The sequence below is a fragment of the Coregonus lavaretus genome (genome assembly GCF_964263955.1).
Source record: "Coregonus lavaretus genome assembly, contig: HAP1_SCAFFOLD_981, whole genome shotgun sequence".
In the NCBI taxonomy this organism is placed as follows: domain Eukaryota; kingdom Metazoa; phylum Chordata; class Actinopteri; order Salmoniformes; family Salmonidae; genus Coregonus; species Coregonus lavaretus.
This window is the reverse complement of record NW_028161532.1, coordinates 1-19,891: the sequence shown is the minus strand read 5'-3', so window position 1 is coordinate 19,891 and position 19,891 is coordinate 1. Positions and strand designations below refer to the sequence as shown.

Sequence of the window (19,891 nt, the reverse complement as noted above, 5' to 3'; positions counted from 1 at the left end):
AAGGACGAGTTGGTCTCCCATGAACTGCCTTCCACTCTTGATGAAGCCATCGCACTGACTGTCAGGATCGACAGAAGGATACAGACCCGTCGTCGTGAGAGGGGGCGCCAAGGTCCACCTACTACCGGCATTCGGAGAGATCCGACTGGGCTCCTGTCATCTACTGCCACTCACCCAGGTCAGCTTGATCAGTCTGAGCCTATGGAGATTGGGCGAGCCTCCCTCACTCCTGCAGAGCGCCAGCGCCGCTTCACCTCAAACCTCTGCCTCTATTGTGGAGGTGATGGACATCGTGTGGTAACCTGCCCTTTAAAGGGCCGAAGCTCACCGGGCATAGGGGGAGTCCGGTTGAGTTCAATGACCATCCAGTCCTCTGACCGCAAACCCCTGCTGCAAGTTCACCTCCGCCTCTCTGACTCAACTCACACCCTGGCTGCTCTGGTGGATTCTGGCGCCGAAGCCAACATAATGGACATCAAGCTGGCACGCCAACTGGGACTGGAGAACCTCCGTTTGACACCTCCTATTCCTGCCCGGGCACTGGACGGACACTTACTCGGATCGGTCACTCATGTCACGGCCCCGGTCTCGATGGGTCTGTCCGGAAACCATCAAGAAACTATCCAGTTTCACCTGCTCCCCTCTCCAGGCCAACCCCTCATCCTGGGTTACCCATGGCTCCGCCGGCACAACCCTCAGCTCGACTGGGTGACCGGGGTGATCAGGGAGTGGGGAGAGGACTGCCACCGAACCTGCCTGCTTGCTGCCGCACTACCCCCTCGGCCAGTACCTACTAACTCCGCTCCTGACCTCTCCAATGTCCCAGAATGCTACCATGGTCTCAGAGAGGTGTTTAACAAAGCAAGAGCCACATCTCTGCCCCCTCACCGACCGTACGACTGTGCCATCGACCTCCTCCCTGGAACAGCTCCTCCAAAGGGTCGTCTTTATTCGTTGTCTGCTCCTGAAAGAAAGTCCATGGAGGACTACATCAATGGCTCTCTGTCCGCAGGATTAATCCGTTCATCTTCATCTCCTGCTGGTGCTGGCTTCTTCTTTGTGGGGAAGAAGGACGGATCTCTTCGCCCCTGCATCGACTACAGGGGACTCAACGACATCACAGTGAAGAACCGTTACCCTCTGCCTCTGCTCACCTCTGCTTTTGAGTTGCTCCAGGGAGCCACTGTTTTTACTAAGTTGGATCTCAGAAACGCTTACCACCTAGTGCGGATCCGGGAGGGAGATGAATGGAAAACCGCATTCAATACACCAACAGGCCACTACGAGTATCTGGTTATGCCTTTTGGCCTCACCAATGCTCCTGCTGTGTTCCAGGCTCTAGTGAATGATGTACTGCGGGACATGTTAAACAAGTTTGTCTTCGTTTACCTGGATGACATCTTAATCTACTCCAGAAACCTGTCTGAACACACCCGCCATGTCCAGCAAGTCCTTCATCGTCTTCTGGAGAATTCCCTCTACGCCAAGGCAGAGAAATGTGAGTTTCACGTCAAGACAGTGGCCTTCCTGGGGTACATAGTGGCAGAGGGAAGTATCCAAATGGATCCTGCCAAAGTATCAGCAGTCACTTCATGGCCAGTTCCGGAGAACAGAAAGAAGCTGCAACAGTTTCTGGGGTTTGCTAACTTCTATAGGAAGTTTATCCGGAACTACAGTACCGTTGCTGCCCCTCTCACTGCTCTAACCAGCACCAAGCAACCCTTCACCTGGACCCCAGCAGCCGACAAAGCCTTCAGTACCCTCAAGGTGAGGTTCACCTCCGCTCCCATCCTCCAGATGCCTGATGTGGACCGGCAATTCATTGTGGAGGTGGACGCCTCGGATGTGGGAGTTGGTGCTGTGATTTCTCAGTGGGCTGCGGAGGATAGGAAGCTCCATCCCTGTGCCTTTTTCTCACGTCGGTTGTCCCCCTCTGAGTGCAATTACGACATAGGGAACCGTGAGCTGCTGGCTGTGAAGCTTGCCTTGGAGGAGTGGCGTCACTGGCTGGAGGGGTCCACCATTCCATTTCTCGTTTGGACCGATCATAAGAACTTGGAGTACATCCGCACGGCCAAACGGTTGAACTCCAGGCAGTCCCGCTGGGCCCTGTTCTTCACCAGGTTTAATTTCACTCTGTCATACCGGCCTGGATCACGCAACACCAAGCCAGACGCCCTCTCCCGTCAATTCCAGAAGGATGACACCCCCTCCAAGGACCCTGTGTCGATTCTGCCAAGTCCCTGCATCGTTGCAGCTCTGACCTGGGCTGTTGAGGAACAGGTGCTGGAGGCTCTCCGTAACCAGCCAGGTCCCAGCACTTGCCCAGCTGACCGCCTTTTTGTCCCCGAAGACCTGAGGTCCCAGGTCGTTCAGTGGGGACATGACTCCCGCCTAGCTTGTCACCCTGGCTCCACCCGCACTTACAACCTGCTCGCACAGAGGTTCTGGTGGCCCTCTCTGAGGAAGGATGTACGGGAATTCGTCCAAGCCTGCCCCATCTGCAACCAACACAAGTCGTCCTGCCAGCCCCCAGCCGGATTGCTGCAGCCCCTGCCTGTGCCCAGACGTCCCTGGTCTCACATCGCCCTTGACTTTGTCACGGGGCTGCCCCCTTCAAGTGGCATGACCGTCATTCTCACCATCGTTGACCGTTTCAGCAAGATGGCACACTTCATTCCCCTCCCCAAGCTCCCAACCGCCAAGGAGACCGCCCAGGTGGTCCTGGAACACGTCTTCCGGATCCACGGACTGCCAAAGGATGTAGTTTCTGACCGTGGTCCACAATTCTCCTCCGCTTTTTGGAAGGAGTTCTGTCACCTGCTGGGAGCCACAGTCAGTCTGACTTCCGGATTCCATCCCCAATCCAATGGGCAGTCAGAGCGGGCTAATCAGGAGCTCGAGAAGGCACTGCGATGCATGACTTCACGCAACCCCCACTCCTGGTCGCAGCAATTGACATGGGTGGAGTACGCACACAATTCTCTGACCTGCTCTGCCATCGGTATGTCCCCTTTCCAATGTGTTTATGGATACCAGCCTCCTCTATTTGCCAGCCAGGAAGAGGAGGTTACTTGCCCATCTGCACTTGCTTTTGCCCGTCGATGTCGCCGCACCTGGTCACAAGCCCGAGCCACACTCCTCAGATCCGTTGCCAGCTACACTACCGGGGCCAACCGTCGGAGAATTCCTGCTCCCACCTACCATGTTGGTCAAAGGGTGTGGTTGTCATCGAAGAACCTGCCACTCAGGGTGGAGTCGCAGAAGCTGGCACCTCGGTTCATTGGCCCATTCCCTATCATAAGAGTGATTAGCCCAACTGCTGTCCGGCTCCAACTGCCTAATTCCCTGAGGGTGCACCCCACTTTCCATGTGTCTAAGATTAAGCCCATCCATGAGAGTCCGCTGGTCCCTGCTGCGCCTGGTCCTCCTCCTCCACGGCTCGTCGATGGTGGTCTGGTTTACACCGTCCGCCGCCTGCTTCGGTCCAGACGGAGGGGTAGGGGTCTCCAGTACCTCATTGACTGGGAGGGCTATGGACCTGAGGAAAGGACCTGGGTGCCAGCTAGTCGGATTGTGGATAGGACTCTCATCACCGCTTTCCACCAACGGCATCCTGATCAACCTGCAATCCGTAGGGGCCGCCCCAGAGGGGTCCCTAACCGTCCGGCCCGCTCGGCTTCCTGTCCTGTGCCTGATCCTGTCTCGGGACCTGTCCCATCTCCCGACCACGGCCCTCCGGCTTCCTCCGAGGATGAGGACGTTCACTCGGACCGTTCGGAGGAGTTCTAGCCCTCCTCCGGCTCCCCTCCTCCCGCCCGGCGTGGTGTTGCTCTTGGGACTTCTGGGGCCGTCCCTTGGGGGGGGGGTTCTGTCATGGGCCTCTCACTCCACCGGGTTACCACCTTAATTTTCTTCCACTCTGCTCACCACTCTCTCTACTCAGCCTAACTAGCTCCACCTGTCCCTGCTCTGCTCTGCTCTAATTACTCTGCCAGCTGCGCTGCATTACCCACTACCTCTCCCAGTATTTAAGGCCCTGTCTTTCAGCTCTCCGGTGTCAGATCGTCTGCAAAGCTCACACCCGGAACCTGTTTGCTCGCGCTTCTGGCTCACCCTGGTTTTGTGACCCCGGACCTGCCTGTTTTTTTGGATACTCTTCTGCCTCAGGAGATCCAGACCTGCTTCTGCCATTACGACTCCTGACTACTCTTCAATCCCGGTAACTCTGACCAGCCTTCTGCCTTGCTACTACGTATTTTGGATTTCCCTTGAACTGTACTGCTGCCTGGTTTCATTCCGCCCTGTTGTGTCTGTGTCTCCCCCCCCCAGGACTTCTGGACCACCCACCACCGGCTTCATAGGACGCATCGCTGCCACTGGGGGGGGCACAGACCCAGCGCATTGGACGGGATCCCTGTTACCCCTGGAGCCTTCATTCACTCCCTACTTCCCTTTTCCCTTAAGTTTAATAAACTTTCTGGTGTGACGCAATTGTGGTCCTCTGGTCGTCTGTCTGAACCGTGACAGGAAAAAGTACCCAATTGTCATACTTGAGTAAAAGTAAAGATACCTTAACAGAAAATGACTCAACTAAAAGTGAAAGTCACCCAGTAAAATACTACTTGAGTAAAAGTCTAAAAGTATTTGGTTTTAAATATACTTAAGTATCAAAAGTAAATGTAATTGCTAAAATATACTTAAGTATCCTTTACATCCTGTAATTCCTTACATAAAGCAAACCAGACGATTTTCTTGTTTTTAAAATGTACGTTCAGCCAGAGGCACACTCCAACACTCAGACAATTTACAAACAAAGCATTTGTGTTTACAGAGTCCCCCAGATCAGAGGCAGTAGGGATGTTCTCTTGATAAGTGCGTGAATTGGACCATTTCCTGTCCTGCTAAGCATTCAAAATGTAACGGGTACTTTTGGGTGTCAGGGAAAATGTATGGAGTAAAAAGTACATAATTTTCATTAGGAATGTAGTGAAGTGAAAGTAAAAGTAGTGAAAAATATGAATAGTAAAGTCAAGTACAGATACCCCCAAAAAACTACTTAAGTAGTACTTTAAAGTATTTTTACCTAAGTACTTTACACCACTGGTTAACTCTCTTTCTTAGCTAGCTAGACTATGCACTTGCCTCTGCTATCAATACACTGTGCTAACATTAGCCTAGACTGGACCACAGAAAATAACAGTTTTAAACAGTTGTAAAAACCCACTTCTTCCAGACAGAATAGTTCCTGTAGATTCAGACTTACTCATCGCCAATCTTTTGTTATGTCTCGTGGGTTTCATAACCACGTCTGTATAACAATTCAATAATGATGAGACAGGAGACAGGAATCAGTTCAACCATTTATCTGGAACGTGATCATCTCAACACATACAAACCCCATGATGCACTGCGGCACAACCCCAATATACAACAAATACATAAGTAAATGGACACACAACAAAACTCATAGAGGAATTTAAATGTTCATTTCTAGAAAGTAGTGCCATGGGATAGGGTCAGAAATGTCAGTATGTTTGATAACTGGTTACAGAGGTGACATAACAAGCATAAGGTCCATTATAACACAGTGAAGTAGAGGTGGGAGCTAAAAGCAGACATGGACAGTGAGACGGTGTGAGGAGGTCAGGGGTGAAACACTAGATCAGGACAGGTAGAAATGGCATGGCTGGAAATAGACACAGAGACACATTCTGATCATGGCTCAGACCTGACCTGAGACACCCAAACAGAAGATGCCATAGCAAAGTCCTGTCCGGTAGGCTATATGGGATTTCCTTTCATCAAAATGTGTGTCCAGTGTGTGTGTTTGTCCAGTGTGTGTGTGTGTGTGTTTGTGTGTGTCCAGTGTGTGTGTGTGTGTGTGTGTGTTTGTGTGTGTCCAGTGTGTGTGTGTGTCCAGTGTGTGTGTTCAGTGTGTGTGTGTGTGTGTGTTCAGTGTGTGTGTGTGTGTGTGTGTGTGTGTGTTTGTGTCCAGTGTGTGTGTGTGTCCAGTGTGTGTGTGTGTCCAGTGTATGTGTCCAGCGTGTGTGTGTGTGTCCAGTGTGTGTGTCCAGTGTGTGTGTCCAGTGTGTGTGTCCAGTGTGTGTGTGTGTGTGTGTGTGTGTGTGTGTGTGTGTGTGTGTGTGTTTGTGTGTGTCCGGTGTGTGTGAGTGTGTCCAGTGTGTGTGTGTCCAGTGTGTGTGTTTGTCCAGTGTGTGTGTGTGTGTGTGTGTTTGTCCAGTGTGTGTGTGTGTGTGTGTGTGTGTGTCCCGTGTGTGTGTGTGTCCAGTGTGTGTGTCCAGTGTGTGTGTCCAATGTGTGTTTGTCCAGTGTGTGTGTGTGTGTACAGTGTGTGTGTGTGTGTATGTCCAGTGTGTGTGTTTGTCCAGTGTGTGTGTGTGTCTAGTGTGTGTGTTTGTGTCTAGTGTGTGTGTTTGTGTCCAGTGTATGTGTGTGTGTGTGTCCAGTGTGTGTGTGTCCAGTGTGTGTGTGTGTGTGTGTTTGTGTGTCCAGTGTGTGTGTGTGTCCAGTGTGTGTAAGTGTCCAGTGTGTGTGTGATCAGTGTGTGTGTGTGTGTACAGTGTGTGTTTGTCCAGTGTGTGTGTTCAGTGTGTGTGTTCAGTGTGTGTGTGTGTGTGTGTGTGTGTGTGTGTGTGTGTGTGTGTGTGTCTAGTGTGTGTATGTGTTTGTGTGTGTGTGTGTCTGGTGTGTGTGTCCAGTGTGTGTGTGTGTCCAGTGTGAGTGTGTCCAGTGTGTGTGTGTCCAGTGTGTGTGTGTGTCCAGTGTGTGTGTGTGTGTCCAGTGTGTGTGTGTGTCCAGTGTGTGTGTGTGTGTGTCCAGTGTGTGTGTGTGTCCAGTGTGTGTGTCCAGTGTTTGTGTTTTTGTCCAGTGTGTGTGTGTGTGTGTGTTTGTTTGTGTCCAGTGTTTGTGTATGTGTGTTTGTGTGTGTCCACTGTGTGTGTTCAGTGTGTGTGTGTGTGTGTACAGTGTGTGTGTTTGTCCAGTGTGTGTGTGTGTGTGTGTGTGTGTGTGTCCAGTGTGTGTGTGTGTCCAGTGTGTGTGTGTGTCCAGTGTGTGTGTTCAGTGTGTGTGTGTGTGTACAGTGTGAGTGTGTCCAGTGTTTGTGTTTTTGTCCAGTGTGTGTGTGTGTGTTTGTTTGTGTCCAGTGTGTGTGTCCAGTGTGTGTGTGTGTGTCCAGAGTGTGTGTGTCAGTGTTACCATGGTTATTATTTACAGGGACACTGAGGAGTAATAATGAACCCCAAACCCTGGATAGAGGGGCTCAGTGAATGTGGAGTGGAATGTGTTCAGGTGGGTCAGTGTGTCAGAGGAGACTCTGTAGAAGGACAGAGTGCCGGCTGGCCAGTCCAGATACACTCCTACTCTGTGGGGTTTGGAGGAGCGGACGTCTATGGTGGTGAGATTATTATTGTGCCAGGCAGAGTAACTGTTGCCAGAGCAGATCAGACTCCAGGACTTGTCATTACATCCAACCCTACAGTCATTATCCTCTCCTCTCCTGCTGATTCCTTTATATGTCACTCCTATATCAGCCCCTCCCCCACTCCACTCTACCTCCCAGTAACAGCGCCCAGTCAGACCCTCTCTACACAGCACCTGTCTACAGTCCTCAAATCTCTCTGGGTGATCAGGATACGGCTGCACCTCTGTCCTACATGTCACCTTTCTGTTCTCCTCAGACAGAGAGAGGAGTCTGTTTACTGTGTTTAGGTCCAGTGTGAGATCACAGACATCTGATGGATGAAACCAGACACAATATTAGAAATCATCATCATTCACATTAGAATGTTAACTCACTTTTCACTAATTCATTTAATGTAGATGTTTCTAGGTATCAAAAGGAGAAGTAAAGGTAACTTGAGACTTGTTGAATGATCAAATGTTATACTGTATGGTAATATAAAACACACTTATTCCCATTAATTACACACACACACACATGCACAGACAAACTGAACACACACACACATCCTGAACACACACACACACACACACACACACACACACACACATACACATACACACACACACACTGGACACACACACACATCCTGAACACACACACACACACACACACACACACACACACACACACACACACACACACACACACACACACACACACACACACACACACACACACACACACAACCTGAACAAACACACAAACACACACACACATCCTGAACACACACACATACACACACACACATCCTGAACACACACACACACATACACACTGGATACACACACACACACACACACACATTTCTAATGTAACAGGAACACGCCACACACATATACAGACACACACATTGTCAAAGCAACACTTTGTAAACTTTGGTGTCCCTGATTTGTGCTTCTGTAGAACCACAGCTGATATTTAATATGACCAAGTAAGTAATGATGGTGGTCTTTGACTTTGACTTCACTTGAATTAAGACTTATTCTTAGTCATATTTTTCACAGCAGTCAACACTCACATTTTCTAAGTCCAGGTTTCATTGTGATCTCTACACCGTGTTCCACACTGTAGCGGTAAGCAGAAGAACAGACAGTCATTGAGGGATACACCTGAACTCACACACACACACACACACACACACACACACACACACACACACACACACACACACACACACACACACACACACACACACACACACATTCAGCATATAACTTTGTACAAGCGGTGGTAAGAATTTTTGTCTGTGTGTGTGTCCAGTGTGTGTGTGTTTGTGTGCAGTGGGTGTGTCCTGTGTGTGTGTGTGTGTCTGTGTGTGTTTGTCCAGTGTGTGTGTGTGTGTGTGTCCAGTTTGTGTGTGTCCAGTGTGTGTGTGTGAGTGTGTGTGTGTGTGTGTGTGTGTCCAGTTTGTGTGTGTCCAGTGTGTGTGTGTTTGTGTGTCCAGTGTGTGTGTGTATGTCCTCTTTGTGTGTGTGTCCAGTGTGTGTGTGTGTGTCCAGTGTCCAGTGTGTGTGCCCAGTTTGTGTCCAGTGTGTGTGTGTTCAGTTTGTGTGTTTGTCAAGTGAATGTGTGTGTCCAGTGTGTGTGTGTGTCCAATCTGTGTGTGTGTCCAGTGTGTGCGTGTGTGTATGTGTGTGTGAGTGTCCAGTGTGTGTGTGTGTGTCCAGTGTGTGTGTATGTGTGTGTGTGTCCAGTGTGTTTGTGTGTGTGTCCAGTGTGTGTGTGTGTGTCCAGTGTGTGTGTTCAGTGTGTTTGTGTGTGTGTCCAGTGTGTGTGTGTGTGTCCAGTGTGTGTGAGTGTGTGTGTGTGTGTGTGTCCAGTGTGTTTGTGTGTGTGTGTCCAGTGTGTGTGTCCAGTGTGTGTGTGTGTGTGTCCAGGGTGTTCAATGTGTGTGTGTGTGTGTCCAGTATGTGTGTGTGTCCAATGTGTGTACTGATACACGTGCACACACACACACACACACACACACACACACACACACACACACACACACACACACACACACAGGACACACACACACACTCACACACACACAAACTGGACACACACACTGGACACACACACACACACACTCTGGACACACACACTGGACACACACACACACACACTCTGGACACACACACTGGACACACACACACACTCTGGACACACACACACGAACTGGACACACCACACACACACACACACACACATGCACACACACTGGACCCCCAAACACACACTACACACACACACACACACACACACACACACACTCACACACACACACACACACACACACACACACACACACACACACACACACACACACACACACACACACACACACAGGACACACATACACACACACACACACACACACACAACACAAAACACAGTCTTTATATAACTTAGTCCAAGTGGTGGTCAGAATGTTTGTCTTAACTAGCCTGATAACTCCAACATGTCTGATATGAACATTGACATAAACCCTCTACATACTTGAGTTTCTCCAGTCTGCAGTGTGGATCATCCAGTCCAGCAGAGAGCAGTCTGACTCCTGAGTCTCCTGGGTGATTGTAGCTCAGGTCCAGCTCTCTCAGGTGTGAGGGGTTTGACTTCAGAGCTGAGACCAGAGAAGCACAGCCTTCCTCTGTGACTAGACAGCCTGACAGCCTGCAAAGAGTCAAATCATATTAAAACCACACTGCTATTCTTTGGTGGTGAAAATAGTGGCAGTATATTTTTTCTTCATTTTCAGATATATCAGTGTCCTGAAACCTGCCATATCTATTCATAAATGAATGTTTCATTATTAGAAATGACAAATTATCAAAGTATTACTTGTAGATAGAAAAATGCATATGACAAATATTTGAGTAGACTGACCAGAGCAGTTTAAAAAGCAGTATCAGTCAAAAGACAGACAGTGAGGTATCAGATTTAGATTGTATTGAGTATACAGTCCACACCATATCTATTTTGACAGTGAAGCTAACATTTTAAATGTGGCTCTATACTCCAGCATTTTGGATTTGAGATCAAATGTTTCATATGAGGTGACAGTATATAATGTCACCTTTTATTTGAGGGTATTTTCATACATATCTGTTTCACCATTTAGAATAATAAAAGCCCTTTATGTATCTAGTCCCCCTATTTGAAGAAGTCATAAGTATTCGGACCAATTCACTTATAGTGTATTAAAGTAGTCAAAAGTTTAGTATTTGGTCCCATATTCTTTGAATGCAATGACTAAATCAAGCCTGTGACTGCCATGATTGAGAAAGATCATGAATGAATCTTGAATAATAATGAGTGAGAAAGTTACAGAGGCTACAACAAAACATGCTAACCTCTCACCATTACCAATAACAGATGGGGTATTCCTTGTTCCTCTGTAACTTTCTCATTCATCCTTATTCACGATTCATTCATGATTATTCATAATCATGGTAGCATCCACATGAATGTAGAAGTGTTCAGAAACATCTTCTATTCTTACTTACAATACAAGTGAAGTGACTCCAAAATGACAGGACATTATTCACCATTCAGTTTCTATTGGGAAAAACATCATCCAAAACACAACCAAGACAAACTGCAAATGCATTCAACAAGATTGTAGAATCACAAGCTTGATGTAATCACTGCAGGCAAGGAATATGGGACCAAATACTAAACTTATGACTACTTTAATACAATATAAGTGAATTTGTCCAAATTATTACGACTTCTTCAAATGGGAGAACTAGATACATAAAGTACTTTCATTTCTAAAAAGTAACACAGATATGTATGAAAAACCTCAAATAAAAGGTGACATTCTGTACTGTTGCCTAATATGAAACATTATATCTCAAATCCAAAATGCTGGAGCATAGCACCAAATGTAAAGCTGTAAGCTTCACTGTCCAAACACATATGGTGTGGATTATGTGTTCCTGGTAAACACATGTGGATCTGGTGAACAGTTATCACTTGTTGACCAACTACAGGAATACTGACCTCAGAGTCTCCAGTTTACAGTGGGGATTCCCCAGTCCAGCAGAGAGCAGCTTCACTCCTGAATCCTTCAGGTCATTGTTACTCAGATCCAGCTCTCTCAGGTGTGAGGGGTTTGACTTCAGAGCTGAGACCAGAGAAGCACAGCCTTCCTCTGTGACTAGACAGCCTGACAGCCTGCAAAGAGTCAAATCATATTAAAACCACACTGCTATTCTTTGGTGGTCAAAATAGTGGCAGTATATATTTTTCAACATATTCAGATATATCAGCGTCCTGAAACCTGCCATATCTATTCATAAATGAATGTTTCATTATTCGAAATGACAAATTATCAAAGTATTGCTTGTAGATAGAAAAATTCAAATTACAAATATTTGAGTAGACTGACCAGAGCAGTTTAAAAAGCAGTATCAGTCAAAAGACAGACAGTGAGGTATCAGATTTAGATTGTATTGAGTATACAGTCCACACCATATCTATTTTGACAGTGAAACTGACATTTTAAATGTGACTCTATACTCCAGCATTTTGGATTTGAGATCAAATGTTTCATATGACGTGACAGTATATAATGTCACCTTTTATTTGAGGGTATTTTAATACATATCTGTTTCACCGTTTAGAAATGAAAGCACTTCATGTATCTAGTCCCCCATTTGAAGAAGTCATAAGTATTCTGACCAATTCACTTATAGTATATTAAAGTAGTCAAAAGTTTCGTAGTTGGTTCCAAACTCGTTGGTTGCATTTGCAGTTTGTTTTGGTTGTGTTTTGGGTTATGTTTTGTCCAATAGTAACTGAATGGTGGATGATGACTGGAGTAATTTTCTGTCTAAGTGAGTAGATAACATGTTTCTAAACACTACTAAATTAATCCTGATAATGCCATGATTAATAAAAATCATGAATAAATCATGAACAATTATGAATGAGAAAGTTACAGAGGCTACAACAAAACATGCTAACCTCTCACCATTACCAATAACAGAGGGGGTATGATCCTTCCGCCTCTGTAACTTTCTCATTCATTAAATTCACCATTTATTAATGATTATTTATAATCATAGTAGCATCCACATGAATGTAGAAGGGTTCAGAAACATCTTCTATTCTTACTTACAATACAAGTGAAGTGACTCCAAAATGACAGGACATTATTCACCATTCAGTTTCTATTAAGATAAATATAATCTAAAACACAACCAAGACAAACTGCAAATGTATTCAACAAGTTTGTAGAATCACAAGCTTGATGTAATCACTGCAGGCAAAGAATATTGGACCAAACACTAAACTTTGGACTAAATTAATTTGTCCAAATAATAAAATACTTTTTCAAATGGGAGAACTAGATACATTAAGTGCTTTCATTTCCAAACGGTAAAATATATATGAATACCTTTAAATAAAAGGTGACATTCTGTTCTGTCGCCTAATATGAAACATTCCATCTCAAATCCAAAATGCTGGAGCATAGCACCAAATGTAACACTGTAAGCTTCACTGTCCAAACACATATGGTGTGGACTATGTGTGCCTGGTAAACACATGTGTATCTGGTGAACAGTTCTCACTTGTTGACCAACTACAGGAATACTGACCTCAGAGTCTCCAGTTTACAGTGGGGATTCCCCAGTCCAGCAGAGAGCAGCTTCACTCCTGAATCCTTCAGGTCATTGTTACTCAGATCCAGCTCTCTCAGGTGTGAGGGGTTTGACTTCAGAGCTGAGACCAGAGAAGCACAGCCTTCCTCTGTGACTAGACAGCCTGACAGCCTGCAAAGAGTAAAAACATATTAAAACCACACTGCTATTCTTTGGTGGTCAAAATGGTGGCAGTATATTTTTTCAACATATTCAGATATATCAGTGTCCTGAAACCTGCCATATCTATTAATAAATTAATGTATCATTATTAGAAATTATCAGATTATTGCTTCTAGATAGAAACATGTACAGTGAGGAAAAAAGGTATTTGATCCCCTGCTGATTTTGTACGTTTGCCCACTGACAAAGAAATGATCAGTCTATAATTTTAATGGTAGGTTTATTTGAACAGTGAGAGACAGAATAACAACAACAAAATCCAGAAAAACGCAGGTGAAAAATGTTATAAATCGATTTGCATTTTAATGAGGGAAATAAGTATTTGACCCCCTCTCAACCAGAAAGATTTCTGGCTCCCAGGTGTCTTTTATACAGGTAACGAGCTGAGATTAGGAGCACACTCTTAAAGGGAGTGCTCCTAATATCAGTTTGTTACCTGTATAAAAGACACCTGTCCACAGAAGCAATCAATCAATCAGATTCCAAACTCTCCACCATGGCCAAGACCAAAGAGCTCTCCAAGGATGTCAGGGACAAGATTGTAGACCTACACAGGGCTGGAATGGGTACAAGACCATCGCCAAACAATTGGTGAGAAGGTGACAACAGTTGGTGCGATTATTCGCAAATGGAAGAAACACAAAAGAACTGTCAATCTCCCTCGGCCTGGGCCTCCATGCAAGATATCACCTCGTGAAGTTGCAATGATTATGAGAACAGTGAGGAATCAGCCCAGAACTACACGGGAGGATCTTGTCAAGGATCTCAAGGCAGCTGGGACTTTAATCACCAAGAAAACAATTGGTAACACACTATGCCAGGGTTCTTCAATTCCGGTCCTGGAGGGCCGAAACACCTCTGTTTTTCATCCTCTCCTTCTAATCAGGGGCTAATTCAGACCTGGGACACCAGGTGAGTGCAATTAACTACCAGGTAGAAATAAAAAACAGAAGTGTTTCGGCCCTCCAGGACCAGAATTGAAGAACCATGCACTATGCAGTGAAAGGACTGAAATCCTGCAGCGCCCGCAAGGTCCCCCTGCTCAAGAAAGCACTTATAAAGGCCCGTCTGAAGTTTGCCAATGAACATCTGAATGATTCAGAGGAGAACTGGGTGAAAGTATTGTGGTCAGATGAGACCAAAAACTAGGTCTTTGGCATCAACTTAACTCGCCGTGTTTGAAGGAGGAGGAATGCTGCCTATGACCCCAAGAACACCATCCCCACCGTCAAACATGGAGGTGGAAACATTATGCTTTGGGGGTGTTTTTCTGCTAAGGGGACAGGACAACTTCACCGCATCAAAGGGACGATGGACGGGGCCATGTACCGTCAAATCTTGGATGAGAACCTCCTTCCCTCAGTCAGGGCATTGAAAATGGGTCCTGGATGGGTATTCCAGCATGACAATGACCCAAAACACACGGCCAAGGCAACAAAGGAGTGGCTCAAGAAGAAGCACATTAAGGTCCTGGAGTGGCCTAGCCAGTCTCCAGACCTTAATCTCATAGAAAATCTGTGGAGGGAGCTGAAGATTCGAGTTGCCAAACGTCAGCCTAAAAACCTTAATGACTTGGAGAAGATCTGCAAAGAGGAGTGGGACAAAATCCCTCCTGAGATGTGTGCAAACCTGGTGGCCAACTACAAGAAACGTCTGACCTCTGATTGCCAACAAGGGTTTTGCCACCAAGTACTAAGTCATGTTTTGCAGAGGGGTCAAATACTTATTTCCCTCATTAAAATGCAAATCAATTTATAACATTTTCTGGATTTCTTTACTGTTATTCTGTCTCTCACTGTTCAAATAATCCTATCATTAAAATTATGGACTGATCATGTCTTTGTCAGTGGGCAAACGTCCAAAATCAGCAGGTGATCAAATACTTTTTTCCCTCACTGTATAGTACAAATATTTGAGTAGACTGACCAGAGCAGTTTAAAAAGCAGTATCAGTCAAAAGACAGACGGTGAGGTATCAGATTTAGATTATATGAGTATACAGTCCACACCATATCTATTTTGATAGAGAAGCTAACATTTTAAATGAAAGCACTTTATGTATCTATTCCCCCCATTTGAAGAAGTCATAAGTATTCTGACCAATTCACTTCAAGTGTATTAAAGTAGTCAAAGGTTTAGTATTTGGTCCCAAACTCGTTGGTTGCATTTGCAGTTTGTTTTGGTTGTGTTTTGGGTTATGTTTTGCCCAATAGTAACTGAATGGTAAATGATGACTGGAGTAATTATCTGTCTAAGTGAGTAGATAACAGGTTTCTAAACACTACTAAATTAATCCTAATGATGCCATGATTAATAAAAATAATGAATGAATCATGAACAATTATGAATGAGAAAGTTACAGAGGCTACAACAAAACATGCTAACCTCTCACCATTACCAATAACAGAGGGGGTATGATCCTTGTTCCTCTGTAACTTTCTCATTCATCATCATTCACGATTCATTCATGATTATTCATAATCATAGTAGCATCCACATGAATGTAGAAGAGTTCAGAAACATCTTCTATTCTTACTGAATATACAAGTGAAGTGACTCCAAAATGACAGGACATTATTCACCATTCAGTTTCTATTGGGAAAAACATAATCCAAAACACAACCAAAACAAACGGCAAATGTATTCAACAAGTTTGTAGAATTACAAGCTTGATGTAATCACTACAGGCAAAGAATATTGGACCAAATACTAAACTTTGGACTAAATTAATTTGTCCAAATACTTATGACTTTTTCAAATGGGAGAACTAGATACATTAAGTGCTTTCATTTCTAAACAGTAAAACAGGTATGTATGAATACCCTCAAATAAAAAGTGACATTCTGTACGGTCGCCTAATATGAAACAATTTCAAATCCAAAATGCTGGAGCATAGCACCAAATGTAAAACTGTAAGCTTCACTGTCCAAACACATATGGTGTGGACTATGTGTGCCTGGTAAACACATGTGGATCTGGTGAACAGTTATCACTTGTTGACCAACTACAGGAATACTGACCTCAGAGTCTCCAGTTTACAGTGGGGATTCCCCAGTCCAGCAGAGAGCAGCTTCACTCCTGAATCCTTCAGGTAATTGTTACTCAGATCCAGCTCTCTCAGGTGTGAGGGGTTTGAACTGAGAGCTGAGGCCAACAGTTCACAGGATGTGTCTGTGAGTTTACAGCCAGTGAGTCTGTCAACAGAGTAAATACCATGAGGGACAGGTTGTATTAAAATATTACATTTAGCTTTTCCTGCTTACACTGTTACCCCTGCACTAATAATGTGAACACTGTGTATAGATGTCTCAATGCTACAACTTTTCTGATCCGTTTGTTTAAGACTTTTCAGCTGATAGAAAGTTTAGTCAGCCAATGAAAATGTTGTTGTTCTTACATACAGTAAAGTTTGGTCTGAGGGATAGTCACATGAGTACTTACAGAGCCAGTCAGCCAATAAAAATGCTGCTGTAACTACAATGTATTTTGGTGTGGGATATTTCCATGAATACTTACAGAGCTTTCCTGCAGCCTCTCACAGCTGGGAGCAGTCTCCTACGACCCTCCTCTGATGTCTTGTATACCTTCGGGTCAAACACATCCAGAACCTCCTCTGATATCTGTAGCATGTAGGCCAGTGCTGAACACTGAGAATGTGTGAGTTTATTTGATCTCTTCTCTGACCTCAAGTACGCTTGGATTTCCTCCTGTAGTGAATGGTCTTTCATCTCTATCAGACAGTGGAAGAGATTGATGCACCTCTCAGGGGAGATGTTCTTCTTCTGCATCACCTTAAGGGATCGGATTGTTTTCTTGACGCTGTCTGGACTGCTTTCTGTCTGTGTCACCAGACCTCGTAGGAGTTTCTGATTGGACTCCAGTGACATGCCATGAAGGAAGCGGACAAAGAGGTCCAGGTGTCCGTTCTTGCTCTCCAAGGCTTTATCCACGGTACTCTTCAGCAGCTCATGCAAGGTTAGCTCTTCAGATGCAGCTCTAGACTTTCTCTTGAGGAAGGGCTTCAGTGCATCCATGTTCTTGGTTGTGTAACAATGGTACATGTAGACAGCTGAGAGAAACTCCTGAATGCTCAGATGAACAAAGCAGTACACCACTCTCTGAAATAACACAGACTCTTCTTTAAAGATTTGTGTGCACACTCCTGAGTACACTGAGGCTTCTTTGACATCAATGCCACACTCTTTCAGGTCTTCTTCATAGAACATGAGATTACCCTTCTCCAGATTTTCAAACGCCAGCTTCCCCAGCTTCAGAAGAATTTCCTTATCTGACTCCATGAGCTCCTGTTGATCCATCTCATCTCTTCTATGATATTTCTGGTTCTTCAGGCTGGTCTGAATGAGCAGGAAGTGTATTGACATCTCAGTCAGAGTCGTGGGCATCTCTCTCCTCTTGTCTGTACTCAACATGTGTTCAAGGACTATTGCAGAAATCCAACAGAACACTGGAATGTGGCACATGATGTGGAGGCTCCTTGATGTCTTTATGTGTGAGATGATTCTGCTGAACATGTCCTCATCACTGAATCTCTTCCTGAAATACTCCTCCTTCTGTGGGTCATTGAACCCTCGTACCTCTGTCACCTGGTCAACACATTTAGGGGGGATCTGATTGGCTGCTGCAGGTCGAGTAGTTATCCAAAGGAGAGCAGAGGGAAGCAGATTCCCCTTGATGAGGTTTGTCAGCAGAACATCGACAGACGATGTCTGGGTGACATCAGACACCTTTTCGTTGTGCTGGAAATCCAATGGAAGTCTGCTTTCATCCAAACCATCAAAGATGAACATAGCTTTACAGGCAGTGAGTTTCTTTGCATTGCCTATGTCTAGTTCTGTGTGGAAGCCATGTAAAAGTCTGAGAAGACTGTACTGGAGATCTTTAATCAAGTTCAGCTCCCGGAAAGGAAGCACAAATATGATATCCACATCTTGGTTCGCCTTCTCTTCAGCCCAGTCTAGGATGAACTTCTGCACAGAGACTGTTTTTCCGATGCCAGCGATGCCCTTCGTCAGCACAGTTCTGATGCTTTTCTCTTGGCCTGGTAAGGGTTTAAATATGTCATTGCAGTGGATTGCTGTGTCATGTGAGGTTGGTGTCCTGGATGCTGTCTCTAGCTGCCACACCTCATGTTCATTGTTAACCCCTTCACTCTCTCCTTCTGTGATGTAGAGCTCTGTGTAAATCCTGTTGAGGGGAGTTTGGTTCCCTGCTTTTTCCATGCCTTCTATCACACATTCATACCTCCTTTTCAGACTGTCTTTATGGTTTACTATAGCTCTCTGCAGGTTGTCATCCACTACAAGGGAAGAGGGAAAATGATGTGTATCAGAAACATTCATTGACAGGATGAAAAGTGGGCCTTCCACAACTACAGTAACTTCTATTATCTCATAATATTGTAGTTAACTACTGTAAATCATATTAAGGTATTGACTTGGCCCACGTGTGCAAGTGGTCTTACTGTTTTCAGAGCCTCTTGTTTTATTGGGTTGACTCAGCTGCTGTAGTACAGGCCGTGTTCTGGATCTCTTTCTACACTGAGGACAGTCATAGTCTCCTGAAGGAGCAGGTTTCTCCCAGTATCTGGTGATGCACTGTCTACAGAACCTGTGTCCACAGGTGATAGAGACTGGATCCCTCAGCACCTGCTGACACAATGCACACCCGGACTGATCCTCTGGCAGAGTAGACCTTCCACTACAGAGATAAAGGAGAGAGAGAGATTGTAGATGTTAATACTGATCCTCTGGCAGAACAGAAAGACAGACACAGAGAGAGAGAGAGAGAGAGAGAGAGAGAGAGAGAGAGAGAGAGAGAGAGAGAGAGAGAGAGAGAGAGAGAGAGAGAGAGAGAGAGAGAGAGAGGAGAGGAGAGAGAGAGAGAGAGAGAGAGAGAGAGAGAGAGAGAGAGAGAGAGAGAGAGAGAGACTTAATACTGATCCTCTGGCAGAGCTGCAGAAAGTTTAGTGATGTTTGGAGTCATACAGTATGTATCAGGACCTTGACATATACAGTAGATGGACCTACAGTAACACCATGAATGTTTTAATGATCAGAATGGAGCAAAGAACTAGATGGGTTTGTTAATCCATGGAAATATCTTCATGATAAATCACAATCTTGACTTTTCAGTTCTTACAATGGATCAGTTGTACAATCAATATAAGTTGTAGATCAATATATGTTAGAGGATTCCACCTAGTAGTAGTAGTAGTAGTAGTAGTAGTAGTAGTAGTAGTAGTAGTAGTAGTAGTAGTAGTAGTAGTGGTAGTAGTAGTGGTAGTAGTGGTAGTAGTGGTAGTAGTAGGTAGTAGTAGTAGTGGTAGTAGTAGTAGTAGTAGTAGTAGTAGTAGTGGTGGTAGTAGTAGTAGTAGTGGTAGTAGTAGTAGTAGTAGTAGTAGTAGTAGTAGTGGTAGTAGTAGGTAGTAGTAGTAGTAGTAGTAGTAGTAGTAGTAGTAGTAGTAGTAGTGGTAGTAGTAGGTAGTAGTAGTAGTGGTAGTAGTGGTAGTAGTAGTAGTAGTAGTAGTAGTAGTAGTAGTAGTAGTAGTAGTGGTGGTAGTAGTAGTAGTA

At 45.1% G+C, this 19,891-nt stretch overlaps 1 protein-coding gene across 1 annotated transcript; it reads right to left on the bottom strand.

Annotated features, from left to right (window-relative positions):
* Positions 1-5,430: 5,430 nt before the first annotated feature.
* Positions 5,431-19,019, bottom strand: LOC311120447 (protein NLRC3-like; the record flags this gene model as incomplete). The annotated part of the gene is made up of 7 exons (XM_084195038.1): positions 5,431-7,757; positions 8,508-8,554; positions 9,971-10,086; positions 13,242-13,251; positions 16,322-16,495; positions 16,818-18,618; positions 18,784-19,019. Coding segments are annotated over 7 exons (2,908 nt in total), but the record flags the coding sequence as incomplete, so codon positions are not given.
* Between the last annotated feature and the right edge of the window lie 872 nt (positions 19,020-19,891).